This window comes from Drosophila innubila, assembly GCF_004354385.1.
Source record: "Drosophila innubila isolate TH190305 chromosome 3L unlocalized genomic scaffold, UK_Dinn_1.0 0_D_3L, whole genome shotgun sequence".
Classification (NCBI taxonomy): Eukaryota; Metazoa; Arthropoda; class Insecta; order Diptera; family Drosophilidae; genus Drosophila; species Drosophila innubila.
In genome coordinates this window covers 25,371,134-25,388,325 of record NW_022995376.1, presented here as the reverse complement: position 1 = coordinate 25,388,325, position 17,192 = coordinate 25,371,134, and the positions used below count along the sequence as shown (strand labels likewise).

Genomic DNA, 17,192 nt, shown 5'->3' with positions numbered 1-17,192 from the left:
AATGCCAGTAGTTTATTCGCATTTACTTAGTTAATCAATGTTCTCAGCTCTGTCAAATGTGTTTAAAATGGGCAAGTCCAAGGAGGTGGTTATGGAAGTCGAGGATACACTCAGTTCTGAAGGCAGCTTTGCCAGCACTAGGACGAAACAATGTTGTAGTTCCCAACAGAATGAGAACAATCCAGAGGCAATACAACTGGATGATGTGTCAGTAACAGACCACGCCAAGGTTAAAAAGAGTCCTAGCGAGCTCTCTGGTGGCCATAATTATGCTACCAGCAAAAATGTGGCTGAAGGTAAGTGAGAATAAACCATTGAACAGTTAATGTACCCTCTAATCCAGCAATTTATTGATTTTGGAATTGCTGGGAGCAGTTAAAAACTATTTGTGTTCAGCGTCTCAACTCGTAACAGAGCATTTGCTGTGTATTGTTGTTTGTTCTTGCTAGGATCATGATTTGTCAAACATGCATTGGTAATTTTATTGGCATTGAACAACATAATGCTCCTGAAAATTAAATTTTACTTACATTGAAAATGGTGATGTTAAAGTAAGTAATTTTAATTAGCATAAAAAACATTATACCACTTAAATTACATTAGCTAGAGCTAGTGTCAATATTATTATTATTATATGCTTATAGGCACAACTCTGCTTCAAAATATTAATGCTTTTAGGTCTTATGGATATTGCTCTGCTCTCGGCAAATGCAAATCAACTGCGTTTTATGATCACCTACAATCACGAGGCTTCCACCTACTACTACAGTCTTGTCCTGGTCATACTCTCCCTCGTGCTGCAGGTGCTTGTGGGCATTGTGCTGATCTTTAAGGTAAGTCAATGGATTCCACCATACAGTCAGCTGAAAAACTGATAAAAAAATTCATCCACAGCGTCGCCTTAAACGCAGTCGTAGTCCCCACTATATGAGGACCAACGAATTGCTTGTAATGGGTGTTTTCCTAATCACTGTGATTAATGTACTCCTCGCTGCCTTTACCACAACCGATGGACACTCGAATTAGAATAAAAATTGTTTATACTTTTTAAAATTGATTTTAATTGTATTTTATACAATATAACAAAAAAATCGATGAAAATGCGTTGGCAACGATCGATGAAGGCTCAATTGTTGTCCAGCTCTGGTAAATTGGTAAATGCACTTGACGTATCTGACGTACGATATCTCAGCTTTGTATATGGACTTAGGGATTAGGTTGAGGTTTATCTTAACCAGAGAACTCCTTCTTGATGCACTTGGCAATGGTGCTTAGCTGCATGTTGGTTGTGCCCTCATAGATCGCACCGATCTTGGCATCACGATAGAATTTCTCCTGGGGGAAGTCGCGGGTGAAGCCTACGCCGCCCATCCAGTCAATACACTTGGTGGCCGCACGCTGAGCCACCTCTGAGGCGTAGAACTTGGCCATGGCTGCCTCCTTGAGGAAGGGCACACCAGCCTCCTGCAGGCGAGCCGCGTTGTAGGTGAGCAGACGAGCTGCCTCAATCTCTGTGGCAATTGTGGCGATCTGATGCTGCATGGACTGGAAGTTGTAGATGGCATCGCCGAACTGTTTACGCTCCAGCAAATATGGGATTGTGGCATCGAAGGTACCTTGGGCCAGACCCACCATCTGGGCGCCAATGCCAATGCGACCCTCGTTCAGGAAGCCAGCGGCATACTTGTAGCCATGTCCAAAGGTGCCCAGGATATTCTCCTCAGGCACGCGGACATTGTCGAAGGTCAGCATGCAGGTGCCAGAGGCGCGGATGCCAAGCTTATCCTCGGGCTTGTTCACAATGAGACCGGGAGTATCGCGATCCACAATGAACGTGGTAATGCCGCGATAGCCCTAAGATAAATATAAATTAAATTAGATCAGATCAGATACGTATATATATTCCGACTTGTACTTACATCCTCGGGCTTGGCATTGGCAAAGACCAAGAATACACCAGCGACATCAGAGTTGGAGATCCACATCTTGGAGCCATTGATCACATAGTGGGAGCCATCCTTTTTGGCCACAGTCTTCAGGGAGAAGGCATCGGATCCTGCGCCAGGTTCCGTCAATGCAAAGCTGCCAGCGTATTCCTGTGCCAATTTGGGCAAATATTTGGCCTTCTGTTCCGCATTGCCAAACTTGATCATCAGCGAGTTGACCAAGGTGTTGTGAATGTCCACAAAAGCAGCAACAGCTGGATCAATCTTGGACAGCTCCTCGACGACAATGATGTTGGTCATGAAATTGCAGCCACTGCCTCCCAGTTCCGTATCGATTTCAATGCCCATCAGACCATTCTCGAACACAGCCTTCACCACGGACGGATCGAATTTGTGCTCAAGGTCCATTTTCTTGACCAATGGCAGAATTTGATCCTGGGCCAGTTTAGCCACTAACAAATATAAGAGATAAAAACGTTCAAACATTTATTGTGCATAAAGTTTTTATTATCGAACGCAGCTATTACGATCAGGGTATTCCTAGATTTTCAAAGGCAATATTAGCTAATTTAAATCCACAATAAAAAATTAATAATTAGGTTTAAAAAACTATACATATTTAAATAGATCAAAATTATGCTGTAGGCCAGCTTTTAAATATTAGCAAATATACTTTTTATAATAACTACATATAGAGTCTAGACAAATAATAAAAACTTTTTTTTATAAAAATGTAACAAAAAGACTGTTTTAAAAAAAATTGTTGCATATTTATAACTTTTTATATATTTTTTTATTATAAAAAATTTGTATATTTTATTTAAACTGGTTTTCTGCTACCATTAGTGGCAACTTAATCTAGTTTTACATAACTTTTTATATAACTTTATTTCATCTCTGAAATTTAAATCTTTGCTAAACATTGACAATTTAATTTGCTTTTAAATAAATGTAAATAAATATTATTGTAATAATCGAATACCTCATTCTCTTATCTGTATCCCTCTCCTTGCCAGTAATCAGGCAATCAGAAAAAGTCAAAAGTCAAATAATTTATTGTATTTAAATAGCTAATATACATTTCTAGGCAATAAAATTCATTAAATTTTCTATCTTTTGCAATTATAAAATAGCCAAGTCTAGCTAAAAATTCTGTTAATGGCAACACTAACAGAAGATCAATTAAAATAGCTTTTTAAAAGCTTTCGAATAAGCTTTTTAAGACGTTTATCAAACTGGCCCCCCTTTAAAAATTTGTTATTTATCTGACAAATGCGTGTGTGTGTGTGAGTATTCGCTTTATCAATAAGGCCGCCTGCTCTCTCTCAAGTCGCGTGTCGCTCTCCCAGTTGCTTTGCTCTCTTTCTCTTAACGAATGTTACGTACATGTACACATGTTTGTGTTTGTATGTGCCTTCATATATATGCATTATTGTTTTTTATTGATCTTTTTTAAGCATTTTTCTTGGCTTGTTGCGTCGCGTCGTTCGCTTTGTTGTAGCTGTGTTCGGAAAAACACCAATTGACACACAGACGCACACGCCCACTTTAACCACAAGTGATATTTGCATATTATGAACGTTATTATTTGCTGAATAATGGATAAACATTTCTAAATACCCTATCATTTACTATACCGTATACTAGTTAACTAACGAATGAAAGCTTTCATAGGATATCGTGTACTTCCTGACAGCTGTTGTCCTGACCTGAATTAAATTTTAATCAACTAACTCTTGGACCCAACTGTACATTTACTTCTTTGGCATGCCATTGCCTATTTCTCGCATTATTCATTTTGTCAAGTATTAGTTTTTTATATTTTTTTATTGCCGTGCACTTTTCAATTTTCCACATTTCAGTTAAACAGCCTCACCTTAAACTAGTTTAGTTCGGGCTCAAACACTTAAACAATTTGCATGACATAAATAATGTTATGCAACAGAGATAAGCAAAATCTGAACAGCAGACCGCACCTTAAATTCCCTTTTCATGATCAAATTTAAAAATAAGAAATGAGAAAAAGAATGTCAACTCTCCAACTAAGAATCAGTGGTGAATATTGTGTCCACTGGCTCAACTCTCTAGGGGAGTTACGCGGTCCGTACCCCGCCCGTTGCTCGCGCGCCTCTAGAACAGGGGACACATTGAGCGGGGGCGTGGCACAGTCGCATATTTACTCTATCACAAGTGTAACGCTGTGGAGTTCATTAAAAACGACAACTGAACAGCTGACTTACTTGTGAAAAAAACACCAGCAATTTAACTACTTTAATATTACAGGATCATTTTAAAAATGTCATTTCTGTTATTACTCCTCTTATTCTCTTCCCTTTTTCCAGTTTTTTCTACCACCGCTGCATTCGAACTCGCGCTACACGTTTGAATTTCTACACACTGAAACACAGGCTTCGTTTTAACGCTCAGCGCCACCGACGCTCATACGTCGGCGTCGTCAGAAGCAGAGGTAAAAGCAGCGGCAGAAGTTTCGGCTGCGAACAAATCTATTTTTAGCACACGTTTGCGACACTCCCCCTGTTCCCCTAAAATTATCTTAGGTGTTATCCGGTAAATATAAAAAAAGTAATTTATGAAATGTGTACGTTTAATTATAATTATGCTGTTAATTGTGGGTCTTATAAGTTTTTAATTATATAAAGGCAAAGAAAGAAACTTGGTCGAGACCTTGAAACTGCCACGTTGACTACAAAAAACTTGTGCAAATATGTCAAGTTCAAAAAATCCTTTGTAGTCCTTTGAATTATAAAAGAAATATTAATTCATTAAAAAAATTATTGCAGTATATTTATATTTATATTTAACTACCTCTAACCGCCACAAATGATATAATTTTCGTTTTAAATTGATCAATTTAAATGTCTCCAAAGGCAAAAAAAAATGCAATACTTGCAAATCGAATCAAATACATACAGTATGTCAAGTAATTGTTTTGACAAAGATCAACTTTCTCACTTTTTTTATTTGCTCTAATTTTATATATATAATATTGAGATTTTGATGGTTTAACTTTTTCTCAACATAAGAAAAAACAAATAGCAATATTTTTCCCTTGTCAAAACACTTATTTGACATATTAAACAGGTATACAAATACACAATTTAAGTTTGTATCACAATAATTACTAGACTTTACTTAAAAAAAAATGTTTTTGTCAAAAAACTTACTAGACGTACTGTTAAATCTTAATCATATATATTTAAAATAAGTCAAAATCAATGGAATTTTTTTCTTCATCAAAACAATTATTATACTTTATTTCAAATATTTTTGTCAACACAATTTTATGACCTACTGCTAATTTTTTACTATTTATTTTTAAATATGGTCAAAACCAATGGATTTTTTTCTAAACCAATAAAATTACTCAGCTTTATTTAATATTTTTTGCCAAAACAATTTGCTTCAAAAATTAATTACTGGACATACTGTAATATTTTTATTATTTATAAAAATAGTCAAGACCAATGGAATTTTTTCTTTATAAAAACATTTACATGACTTATTTCCAAATTTGTTATGTGAAAACAATTTCTGGACAGACTGTTAATTTTTTGCTATGTATTTTTAAAAATAGTCAAAAGCAATGGAGTTCTTATCTTTATCAAATCAATTATTGGACTTTATTTTAATTTTTTTTGTCAAAAAAAAATTTTAGAAATACTGTTAACTTTTATTATGTTTTTTTAAAAATAGTCAGAACCAATGGAATTTTTTTCTTTATCAATACAATTCTTGACAAATGATAACTTGATTAAATAAAAACATATACCCGCACACATACATTTGGGAATGAAAATAGCAGGTTTTCATTTGATATTTCCACTACTTTCCACTATCAATTTGCTTATCTGGCGAATTAATCGGCACACTCTTCTTCCTTCTCCTCTCCCCCACCCATCCCTTTTTCAACTATGACATGTACAGTTTTTTATCAGCACACACTTACAAATAAAGAAGAACAAAATAAATAGAAAATGTGTAAAATGCATTAACTGGGCTGTCCAAAAATAACAACTAACAACTAAATACAATACAATACGTCGAGAACAACAACAACAATTCCACACGCGATGATTAAATTACGTAACACACAAAACTGATACCTGAAGTTGGCCATAAAAAAAGTGATCTAAAAATGTTTGTCTCTAACTGCAACTGGAAACTTGTTTATAGCTTATCGAAGGACTGGAATGTAGAATGGGCTGATGGAAGGACTTACCCGTCTCCTTCATCATCTTCTCATCGTCGGTGAGATATGTCAGGGGTGGGGGCAAGCCGGGGGCTGAGGACATAGCGGCACTTTGCTGACGTGCAGCATTCGCCAGCTATAAAAAGCGTGAAATAGAAAAGAATTCAAGTTGCGAATTAAATGTGAAATCAAATTGAAGAGGCGTGGCATTTACTAACCATACGCATGGGCAGCTTCTTCAGGCTGTTCATCATTGTCGATGTAAGTGTGTTTGTGTATATAGTTATAAATTAAATCAACCTGACACACTCTCAAAACTGGTCACTTTCTCTCTCTCCACGCACAACAGCAGCAGTTGACTACAAACGCGCGACTAATTTGCAATTAGGCTCCAGCGTCAGATTTTGAACGATCACCAAGAAGAAACTCAAGAATTCAAAAGCTCTGAGTGTATAAACTCAACACAGCAAGTGTGTTGCCGTTAAGAGTTGTACGGTGTTCCAATAAGCGTGATAAATGCGATCAAGGTGAAATTCTATTTATTTCACCACTATGAGGGAAGTGGAGAAAAATATTTTATTCTACACCTTCTACACAATATACACATTAACGCGATATTCATACGTTCTTAAATATAAACTAATTCCATTGTTAAAAGATTTTTTGTGGTACAAATTTCGTCTTACCATAGGAAATTGTAGCAGTTGCGCAACTGTTGAGCAACATATGTTGCGGCACAGCAGTGCTGCAAAGCGTAGTATGACCATTTTGAGTCAACTATTTTGACACTTCCGCCGGTCGCAACTGTCAAAATTCTTTCTTTTCGTTGTTTTTTCGACGGTAGTTTGGTGTAAGTTATCATGTTCAATATAATTTTGCATATGTTCTGCAATCATTGTTTATTTTTGCGTGTTGTTAATAAAAATGTGTAGCACACACTGTGCCACGCACGAATTAAGTGAAATTGTGCCGTGTTTTAGAAATTGTCGTGATATAAATGATTACCAAAAAATAAACAAATGCAGCGAATGAGCAAATGCACTACATATACAATTTGCATATTAATGCTGATAATAATTAAAATTATTTGACTTGTCCACAGCCCGCACAACCAACCAAGATGAAATTGAACCAGTTTGTGTCGTCGTCGCGCAGGAAGAACCGCAAGCGTCACTTCCAGGCTCCCTCCCACATCCGCCGTCGTTTGATGTCCGCCCCTCTGTCCAAGGAGCTGCGTCAGAAGTACAACGTGCGCTCGATGCCCATTCGTCGCGACGATGAGGTTCAGGTGATCCGTGGCCACTTCAAGGGCAACCAGGTGGGCAAAGTGGTCCAGGCCTACCGCAAGAAGTTCGTCGTCTACGTGGAGAAGATCCAGCGTGAGAACGCCAACGGCACCAACGTCTATGTGGGCATCCATCCCAGCAAGGTGCTGATCGTCAAGCTCAAGCTCGACAAGGATCGCAAGGCCATCCTCGAGCGTCGCAGCAAGGGACGCTTGGCTGCTCTGGGCAAGGACAAGGGCAAATACACAGAGGAGACTGCCGCTCAGCCCATGGAGACAGCGTAAGCAACAACAACAACAGACAAGAGTAACAGGAGCAACAACAACAACGTCTCTGTTTACAGTTACAGTTTACCGTAACGCTTATAGTGTGAATAATGAGAAAACAAAAAGTGTGAAGTGAGAAAATTACACAATTCTTTTATACAATAAAGAAGAGTTCAATTTTCCCAAAAATTTGTAAATTTAAATTCTATTTTCTGTGTTCTTCATTCGAACCTTAAACAAGTGCTACAAGTTTGCAAACAGATTCAAATGCGAGATATTGAAAATTATTTATACTAGGGTTTTTATTTAATACAAGTTTACAATTAATGTTATATTCTACTTATCAGAAGGGGTATCCCTAAAACAAATTCACATTTGGTTTTGCCGATCAGCTGTTCACAGCAAATGCAAAATGTGTAGTGTGACCAAAAAAAAAAAAAACAAACCACAAGTTTTAACTCTGAGGCATATATTTAATGCAGAATAACTACTATAGATGTCCCAGATGGATATGACAGCTAAGAAAGGAATTAAAGCTAATCACGACTATGGGAAAGTCAGATAAACAGTTCTCACACTTTCTATTACCATTTTGTGTTTTTCGACTTTTTTTAAGTTCTAAAACTGATATAAATATGCTTAATCCAACAAGCTTTTTTCAATATAATACAACTGCAATATAAATTTTCCAATAATTTCTTGGTTGGTGTTGAGCTTTTGAGAAAGAAAATTAAATCGGATGATGACTTAATAGTGTAGTTTGCTTTTGACGGCTTTAACTACAGATGATTATAAATTAAAAAAAAATAGTTTTGTCTTAGGAAAGGGATAATGCCTTCACAAAAATAAACCCGTCAGCCACTTTAATTTTATGTTAAAAACCAAGGGCAAATTCAAACAGGCGCCCAATAAGTTGTCGATGACTTAAAAAGTATCGATTATTTGGGAAATTTGCAAATTATCGATCTACTATTGAGGTACATAATAATATCGAATTATATGTATCATTGATGATTTATCAATACGATTGTTTTTATTTTAATTTTAGGTAATGAAAATATCATAACGCAATATAACCTTGCAATAAATTAATAATTTGATAAACATTTAAAATTCTACGAAATTTTACGAGTTTTAACCCTGGTTCGAAAACTCAGCTATTTTATAGCTACTGCTACAGCTTTGATTTGCTATTAATATTTTTTTAAGTGTGCAAAGGTGCCTGCCCACTACGGTTGCCACAATTGGTATTTTTGCACTAAAACTGGCTCTTTTTTTCCTTATGGTGCAATGGCACTTTTTTTTTGGGATTGGCTCATTTTTTGGTTTTAACAGTTTCTTGAAAACTATTAAGAATGTAATTTTTATTTATATATTTTCGATACCAACAATAAAAATGTATTGTACTGAAATTACCAACACATTAACATTTTTAATATCGCAGAAAGGAGCACGTAAACTTCGAACTAAATAGAAGGTATTATGTTAATTTCTCAAAAAAACTCGTAATTTTAATATTTTTTATTTTATAGAGTTTTTCAAATAGAAGTTTTTGGTTTTGCAAATAATTTGGTTTATTTATAAAAATTGCTTAGTTTTCATGAAATTGGATCTTTTTTAGTGAAATTGGCTCTTTTTAAACATTTTGTAGGCCCATTTTTAATTTATCAAGTGGCAACCGTGCCGCCAACCTAAAATTGAAATGATTTCCAGCTAGAAACGCAATTTTTGCTCTACAAAGTTGGCAGCGCTGGACGCCGCGCGGTTTATCCCGTTGGAAATTAACTCAGTATGCCAAGGAAAGCGGTGTAAGGAAAAAATATTACAACTCGATTTCAAACAGTAATATTTTCACTTCGACTTCAGGTTCCTTACTAAGTAGAAGCAACTGAAATAAAAAATCATTGTTAGTTTTTCTAAGATAGCGAAAAATTATAAAAAATTACAATAATGGAGAAGCATACGCAATTCGATGAATTAATGACGTGCCCGCTGAACAAGGCGCACAAAGTGCTCAGAGGACGGCTCGCCAAACACTTGGATCGGTGCATGCGTAACTGCCTGGATATAAATAAGTTTAAGATCTGTCCTTTTAATAAGACTCATCGCTATAGTGTCGAAGACATGGCTGTAAGTGTGTTTTTATTTATTTTTTGTTATTATGTTTATGTTTATTCAAATCTATAAATTAGGCGCATATTAAAGAGTGTCCGGATGCTTGCCTTATTAAAACATTTGGCTCGTTTACAATGGAGTCTTCTGACAAGGCAGTGCCACGCCCATTGCTGTGCAAATCTGATGAAAACTGGGACGAGGAACCGGACGTGCCTTCCTACGATCCAAGTACTCATTGCGAGGAAAACAACATCATTCGCACGAATGGTCTTAAGGGACAGTCGAAGGCAGCTAGAGAAAAATTTCGAGCCAGCGAGAGACGCCGCTTCGCTGAGAAGCAGTAAAGAAAGTCAACCAAAGAACTAGAAACAGCTTGTGCATTCATTTCAATTAGTTATCTCTTTTACAGTATTGTGATTGATTGTTTACTTTCTGTTGAATTTAAATGCATTCAAATTCAAATAAACCTGATCAATTGGTCTTTTTTTTACGGAAAATAATCCATATTTAATGTTTGTTCCCATTTTATGAAATAGTTACCATGTTTATACAGTGACTTAAGTTGTTTTGTTTAAAAGCGAGTTACCATAAACCCGTTGCTAATTTTTCAAGCCTCTTTAAATGAACGTATAAACACTTGTCCCTTTGAAATGTACTACAAACCCAACTGTTTTTTTTATATACAACTACTAATTGCCGTTACAATCGTTACGATACGCCAAATATTTAATAAATACACAATAAAATGGAGTCGCAACTATAAGCACTTAAAAAAAATGTGTTATAAAAAAAGAACAATTTTAGTTAAATCAGGATTAGCTGCTCTATAAATATGGTAATGGATTATTATCCATATTGCAGTTTATCCACATTTTTTTAAATATTTGGACTTTGACTAAATGTACATTTTGAAAGTGTGCTCGACATTTGTTTCGGTAAATCGCATCAAAAAAGTGTTTTTAAAGTCGTTTAAGGTCAATTTACAGTTTCTTCAAAGCTTATTTTTGGTTTTTATTAGGTGATGATTACATTGCACTTGTTTATAGAAATCAGATGAATTTGCAAAATGATTTCTAGTGTCAAAGTGCATTAAAAATGTATATAAACTTGTAAGATACTTATTTACATATATTTAAAATGCTTTGGTGGTTACATAAATATTATAAAGCACTCAGCGGCGCCGATTTGCTACATTATATGGAGTCGCACGATGTGATGTTGAGCTAGAGGAGGAGGAAATCCTCGAGGTCGTGCTTTTAGCTGGTACTTTCTTCACTTGATCATGATCATGATCACGATCATCATCGCTTCCTTCGTTCAACAGACGTTTACGCTCCTCTTTGGCGAATGCCTTGCGCTGGGAAGGGAATAATCCCTTTGCTTCACGTACAACGTTTGCGGTTGCAACATAAACCTCCGGATTGTAGTCGGGTGCATCCTCGTCGTCCCAATTCTCTTCAGACTCAATTTTTGCGTGTCTCGTTTCTTCGTTCAATTCGGCGGGAGCGCTGTGCTGATAATGGGCAATGATTCTGCGATCGATACACGATTTTGTATGTTGCTGTGCGTGAGTGTGTGTGTATGTGTGTTTGTTGGGTATTAGGTCAAATTTCCTTTGATTTCAAATAGACACTTACGACATATTCCGGTTCGGGTATTAAATGGGCTTTATTAAATGGACACACGAGCAGTTCTATTTCATCTTTATAATAAACTCTGCATTTAATTAGGTGCTGCTGAAGTTTTTTGCGCAACATTTTGTGTGCTTTGTTGTATGGACAAAGTACCATATCATTTGGGTTCATATTGTCCATTTTGAAATTATTTATCTCAAATATAGATTAAATTTAAAAGTGCTGATATCGCGTTTTTTGTCAGATGACAAGTGTTGGCAAACGTAACTTGAAGCAGTGTTGCTTTGTTCTCCTAATACATTGTTGCAAGCTATTGCTATTTTCAAGCTAGCTCTGGCCTTTTAATAGTTCGTTTGCTAGAAAAATTTCCAAATTGCTATTAGCTGGAAATCTGGCAATTGAAATATATTTTCAGTTAATGTTTGCTATTGACATTTTTGATAAAACTGTGTCCACAAACAAATTTAGATGCCCACCAGCCAGAAACAGCAATAGCAATAAAACAATAGTTCGCCTTAAAATCTTCGAAGGTGCCACCTTCAGAGTGGCCGCAAACATTTGGTTAGTATTTTAGCTATTTTTCATCGCAATTTTAGCTATTTTCGGATGGTTTCTAAGCAGAAACAGCCATTTGCCAACACTGTCTAAATAAATACTAGATTTGGAATTCCTAGTTCAATGTGCTGTGCAAGCTCACTCCGCATTTTAGAGTCAGTAATTTAGTTATTTATTCAGTTGGCGCTATGTTGATAAATTTAAATTTAGGTATTGCATATATTAAAATGCCATAACTTTGCAATAAATTAATAATATTATTAAAATTTGAAAATAAAGGTAAACATTGAAATGAAGGCTTGAGGCTTTGCATCCCAAGGGGAAAGAAGTTACAAGTTTAATTGTGAAAAAATGCAGAAAATTCCAACAAAATTTCTGCAAAAATAAAAAAAAATTCTAGCTTCAAAATAAAGAAATTGTCAAAAATAAGGTAGAAAAATGTTAAGTTACCAATTTTGACAATTGACCCAGAGTGGTACATATTACCAGATCGGTGAACTTAACAGGGTGGCAGCCATTTGATCGGGTGGCAACAATGACCCAACTCTATTATTTTAGTGAAAGAATTGTGGAATAGTTTTCGTTTTATATATTAGAAAATAGTGATTAAGAATTTGTCAAGATGGGCAAGGGTTTCAACAATTATATGTGCAAGAAATTCTTTCATCCTGCCTCAAGGGACAACCTGAAGAGGGTAAGCAACAACTAAACGTTTATGTTTTGATTAGCTCTGATTAAAAGTCTATAATAAATAATTTCTTAGGTATGGATGGCGGAGCAGCAGGCGGAGGCGTACAAAAAGAAGCAGGAAGAGCTACGCACACAGTATGAAAAGGAACAGAATCTTCACGAGAACAAAGCAATGCTCAGCAAGGATAGCAAGGATAAGTTGAGCGTGAATTTCATGTACGAGCCTCCTCCGGGTGTGCGCAAGGAGCGGGAAAAGGACGACAATGAGCCGGAATACAAGTTCGAATGGCAACGCAAATACAATGCGCCTCGCGAGTCCTACTGCAAAGGTGATACTGAAATCCGGGATCAACCATTCGGTATCCAGGTGCGCAATGTGCGCTGTCTCAAGTGCCACAAGTGGGGACACATCAATACGGACAAGGAGTGCACCATGTACAGCATATCCATGAGCGAGGCCAGGAAGCTGCACTCCGAGTCGGAGGCCAACGATATTATGTCCAAAAATGTGCTAGAGGAGCAAATGAAGGAGGATGGCCTAATGATGAAGAGATCGGCATTGGAACTGCAAAGCATTAAGGATGTGCAGCAGCGACATCAGTTGGTGCCCAGCGACGAGGAGGACGAGGCAACACGTGCAGCCAATCAACAAAATCCCGAATTGTTGTTCCTTAAATCTCTGAGCAAGAAGCAAAAGCTGAAATTGCTAAAGAAACTTGAGAAAATTGAGCGGATGAAGCGTAAGGGGGACAAAAAGTCATCCAAAGCGAGCAAAAAGAAGGCCAAAAAGAAGGATACCAAGGATAACAAAAAAAAGAAGAGCAAAAAGTCTGCAGAGAGCAGCAGTCATAGCTCCTCATCCTCATCATCATCATCATCATCATCATCCTCTGACTCTGAGAGCGAAAAAAATAATAACAAAAGGAATGGCCAGCGTGAAAGATCCCGTTCCCGAAGCCATAGCAAGGAACGTCGCATCAGGGAGCCGACAAGTCGACGACACGCATCATCCAGCCTAAATAACCACTCCAATGACTCCAAATCTACTGAAGAGTCCCACAAACGCAGTCGAGACAATCACCGAAGCAATGGTCACCGTGATCACCGTGAGGAACGTTTCCGGCAGAGGCGTCAGCGTTCCCGAAGTGCGGATAATCGTCGCGAACGGGAACGGGAACGCAGAGATCGTGAAAGACGCTAGTTTTAAATGCATTTACATTTACATGTATAATCAATCCGGTAGTTAAGCCCACCAATATAACATTTTGATAATATTGAAATAAATCTTTTATGACTTTTATCTGCCTTGATTAAATTTATAATTAAACTGTGTAATAGTCTATTTAAGTATTTTACAAGTAGCACATAAGTATTGAAGTGTTCTCTCTGCATTTTGATTAGTTTATTGATGCTGCAAGAGAGATTTGTAATAATAGTAACGAAATAATTTAATAATAATTCTAATCAGGGATTAAAAACGTAATCTTGAAGCTCAACCTTTAACCGGTATAAACTGATTAAAATTGGCAACCGTGACTGAACCCTAACCCTTATTTATTATACCGAAAAAAATCGTTTTTCAAACTAATTATGATTTAAAATTTGAATATTAACATTATTAAATTGATTTTTTTTAAACAAAAAACTCTTGCTCAAATATTAACTTGTTTGTAACATTTCAACCTGTTTTTTTTTTAACGAAATCATTCCGGTATTTCAGATCCGAAATCTACAAAAAATCGGTAACTGTTACGAAACCAATATACAAAGTAAGTTTTGTAACCGGTATAATCGAAATCAAAAATACAAACATAACCGAAACCCTAACTGAAACCGATATTTAAATTGATTTGATACCCTGGATCTAACAAATATCCTTTTTTAGATGGTAATGTTAATAAAAATAAGCAATATGGGAAACAATTTTACAAGGTGAGTTTTGGGTAAATTTTATGTTTTTTTTACGTATTTTGTTGTCCATTTCATGGTACATCATCAAAAAATTAAAAAAAAAATTGATACGAGAAAGAAATAAGAAAAACTTAAGCCAAATGGAAAGAGTCATTTTGTAATTAGATTTTTAATTAATTAGCTCAGCTATAAGACTTTATTTTGCCGCACAAGTGAAATTCGCAGAATATGTAAGGGAATACTTATAATGGCTATGAAGTATCCAAATGTATCGGATGTAGCAATATGATAAGTTTTAGATGCGAGCCAGTGGAGTGGTTGTGCTGGAGCCAGCGGAGACACAGAGTTCGGCGCCATGATTGGTGCCCGTTTCGCGGGAGACGCTCTTCACGTGGATGTGACTCTTGAGCATGGCGGCGCGCAGGATGAGCATGCGGGTGTGTCTCTGGTATTGTTTGCCCATGAGCAGAGCCCGCTCGAAGGTGCTGTTCCGCTGATCGGCCTCCTTGGCGTACAGGATCTTATTGTGTGAGTCGATGCGGGCTTGAATCTGTCCATCCAGTATCAGTTGCATCACCTCGTTCTCCAGATCACCAACCGTCGAGTTGAATGCTGTGGCCATTTTGTGCATATCGGCAGACATATAGGGACTAAAGTATTGAATCAACGCCCGATTGCGTATCTTGGTGTAGAGTGTGGTGACGTGTGGAGCTATGTACATGTCCACCAGCAGATTGTCGCGGATCTCGTCGAGCAGTGTGAGGCAATTGGCGTATTTGCTTTCGTAGAACTTGAAGATTATATCACGCAACTGCGGCTCCAGCTCAAGGAAGAGCTTGAACGAGGTGGAAGCAATGACCAGACGCTTCAGCTCCTGCCGATCAAAGGTGGCCAGGGCGCAGAGGCCGCCATAGACGGCCACATTGCTGGTGGAGATCATCTCTGGAAAGTCGCAATGATCAAAGTTGGCAGCCAGAAAATGTTTGGCTGCCACTTTGTATTTCTTTTGCTGCAGTTCCGCCAAACCGGCGGCGCATTCGAGACGGGTATGCACCTGGGCATTCGCCTCCTTGGATCCCTCGGAGAAGTCTGGTGTGCTCTCCGCCTTGGATATGTAGCTCATGACATGTGCCCAGTTCTTCAAGTAAATGGAAACCTTGATGACATTGAGACACATATTAACCACATGCTTGCCACTTGTGCAATAATCACGGGCACGCGAATAGCACTTTAGGGCATTGGTTAGATCACCACAGCTCAAGTAATGATCTGCCAAATCATCATGACCCCGTCGGATGCTCTCCTTGATAGAATTCGATTTGTAGTTCTTCAGATCCGAGTCGAGTTTTTCCAGTTTGAGGGCTGCCTTCTTCATTTTTGCATCCACCCAGACGGCGTCATAGGCGAATGCATCCCGTTCCCCTGCATTGTTGGCGCCTCCTCCCTGAGCCGCTGCAGCAGCTGCAGCTGCCGGTTGGGCAGCAATGTCGGGCAGCGCAGCGACGACAGCAGCAGCAGCAGCGGCCACTTGATCACCTCCAGCAGGGACTCCACCACCTCCTCCTCCATTGACCGCCTGTAGATCACTCAAGCGCTTGTGCAGCATTTGATAAACTTTAACATTATATGTCGACTGCACGTAGGTAATGGCCATTTTCAGGGCTTCCAGTGCCAGCATGGGACAAACGTCGGCCACGTAAATCAGGCGATCGAGACGTGCAATGCCCGTATATTGATTTGCATACACTTCCAAGTCAATTGTCGGGTTCTCCACCACAATTTGCAGCTCCTCATTGTTTTCATTGTCTTCGTTTGGTGGCGCATCCACTTGCATAGGCTCAACGGCATTCTAGAACGTCGACCAAATGAAAACTACTTAACTGACGTGGAAATTTTCAATAACTCACCTGCATTAGTGGCGGCATGGGCAGCACAGGCATCTTGTATGCGTTATTTGCGAAATTTATTAAAATTCTTTTCTATTTGCCGATTTTTTGTCGAACGATATCAAATGCTCTATCGATACACATATGTTTTGATATGACATTTACAACAACTATCGATGTTCGTGATTCGTACTCGTGTCTGTCGTGACTCGCAATATTTCGACTTCAGTTTTGGGGTTGTCGTAAGTTGCGATAACAACATCGTATCGGCAAATTTTGAGGGGCTGTTTCTACTTTGAAAAAGTCAATTGCCTCATTTCTATTTTTACGCTGTAAATTTGCTTATTAAAAGCAATACTTATTAATGAAAATTCTGACACACTCGCATTGCATGCGTAAAAATCATGAACTTACAAGCAACAGGTCAGTGAAGTTCATCAACGATGAACATTGGCAATGGAACTTGTACATCAGCACAGTTCAGTTCCGTTTGCTCACTCGCTCACGACCAACCTTCTAGAGAATAAAAAGCTGTTTGTGGCTGGAAACCTTTACGTGCACTCTTGCAGAGTTTTAAATCAAAACATAGCTAAATATATGTTGATAATGGCCATATTCCGGCTAATAGATATTTAAAAATTTTTACGAGCAATCCAACTCTGAAAATAGTCAGAACTAGCTACGAAATAGCTA

General features: G+C 37.6%; 7 protein-coding genes across 8 annotated transcripts; 4 read left to right on the top strand and 3 right to left on the bottom strand.

The window, feature by feature from the left end:
• The first annotated feature begins 67 nt into the window (after nt 1-67).
• Nucleotides 68-1,076, top strand: LOC117788531 (ninjurin-1). The gene is made up of 3 exons (XM_034627316.1): nt 68-296; nt 679-833; nt 895-1,076. Exons 1-3 carry the CDS (start codon nt 68-70, stop codon nt 1,024-1,026), a joined length of 516 nt encoding a protein of 171 aa, XP_034483207.1. The 3' UTR covers nt 1,027-1,076.
• Nucleotides 1,038-6,546, bottom strand: LOC117787390 (short/branched chain specific acyl-CoA dehydrogenase, mitochondrial). The gene is made up of 4 exons (XM_034625899.1): nt 6,375-6,546; nt 6,187-6,292; nt 1,920-2,398; nt 1,038-1,854 (listed from the first exon to the last, which is right to left on the bottom strand). Exons 1-4 carry the CDS (start codon nt 6,408-6,410, stop codon nt 1,231-1,233), a joined length of 1,245 nt encoding a protein of 414 aa, XP_034481790.1. The 5' UTR covers nt 6,411-6,546; the 3' UTR covers nt 1,038-1,230.
• A 333-nt stretch (nt 6,547-6,879) lies between these two features.
• LOC117787394 (60S ribosomal protein L26) lies at nt 6,880-7,905 on the top strand. Its single transcript, XM_034625902.1, has 2 exons — nt 6,880-7,006; nt 7,259-7,905. Exon 2 carries the CDS (start codon nt 7,277-7,279, stop codon nt 7,724-7,726), a length of 450 nt encoding a protein of 149 aa, XP_034481793.1. The 5' UTR covers nt 6,880-7,006; nt 7,259-7,276; the 3' UTR covers nt 7,727-7,905.
• A 1,554-nt stretch (nt 7,906-9,459) lies between these two features.
• Nucleotides 9,460-10,294, top strand: LOC117787395 (gametocyte-specific factor 1 homolog). The gene is made up of 2 exons (XM_034625903.1): nt 9,460-9,838; nt 9,901-10,294. The coding sequence occupies exons 1-2, from the start codon at nt 9,659-9,661 to the stop codon at nt 10,165-10,167; spliced, it is 447 nt and encodes a 148-aa protein (XP_034481794.1). The 5' UTR covers nt 9,460-9,658; the 3' UTR covers nt 10,168-10,294.
• A 513-nt stretch (nt 10,295-10,807) lies between these two features.
• LOC117787392 (gametocyte-specific factor 1 homolog) lies at nt 10,808-11,724 on the bottom strand. 2 transcript variants are annotated; one of them, XR_004617685.1, is made up of 3 exons: nt 11,461-11,724; nt 10,938-11,384; nt 10,808-10,877 (listed from the first exon to the last, which is right to left on the bottom strand). XR_004617685.1 is itself a non-coding variant. In XM_034625901.1 (2 exons), exons 1-2 carry the CDS (start codon nt 11,635-11,637, stop codon nt 10,995-10,997), a joined length of 567 nt encoding a protein of 188 aa, XP_034481792.1. In that variant the 5' UTR covers nt 11,638-11,724; the 3' UTR covers nt 10,808-10,994. The 2 variants fall into 2 exon arrangements, 1 of the variants encoding a protein (XP_034481792.1); XM_034625901.1 differs by having other exon boundaries at nt 10,808-11,384.
• Nucleotides 11,725-12,516: 792 nt separating this feature from the next.
• Nucleotides 12,517-14,017, top strand: LOC117787391 (corepressor interacting with RBPJ 1). The gene is made up of 2 exons (XM_034625900.1): nt 12,517-12,706; nt 12,776-14,017. Exons 1-2 carry the CDS (start codon nt 12,635-12,637, stop codon nt 13,901-13,903), a joined length of 1,200 nt encoding a protein of 399 aa, XP_034481791.1. The 5' UTR covers nt 12,517-12,634; the 3' UTR covers nt 13,904-14,017.
• Nucleotides 14,018-14,766: 749 nt separating this feature from the next.
• LOC117787389 (COP9 signalosome complex subunit 1b) lies at nt 14,767-16,674 on the bottom strand. The gene is made up of 2 exons (XM_034625898.1): nt 16,521-16,674; nt 14,767-16,462 (listed from the first exon to the last, which is right to left on the bottom strand). The coding sequence occupies exons 1-2, from the start codon at nt 16,551-16,553 to the stop codon at nt 14,909-14,911; spliced, it is 1,587 nt and encodes a 528-aa protein (XP_034481789.1). The 5' UTR covers nt 16,554-16,674; the 3' UTR covers nt 14,767-14,908.
• Between the last annotated feature and the right edge of the window lie 518 nt (nt 16,675-17,192).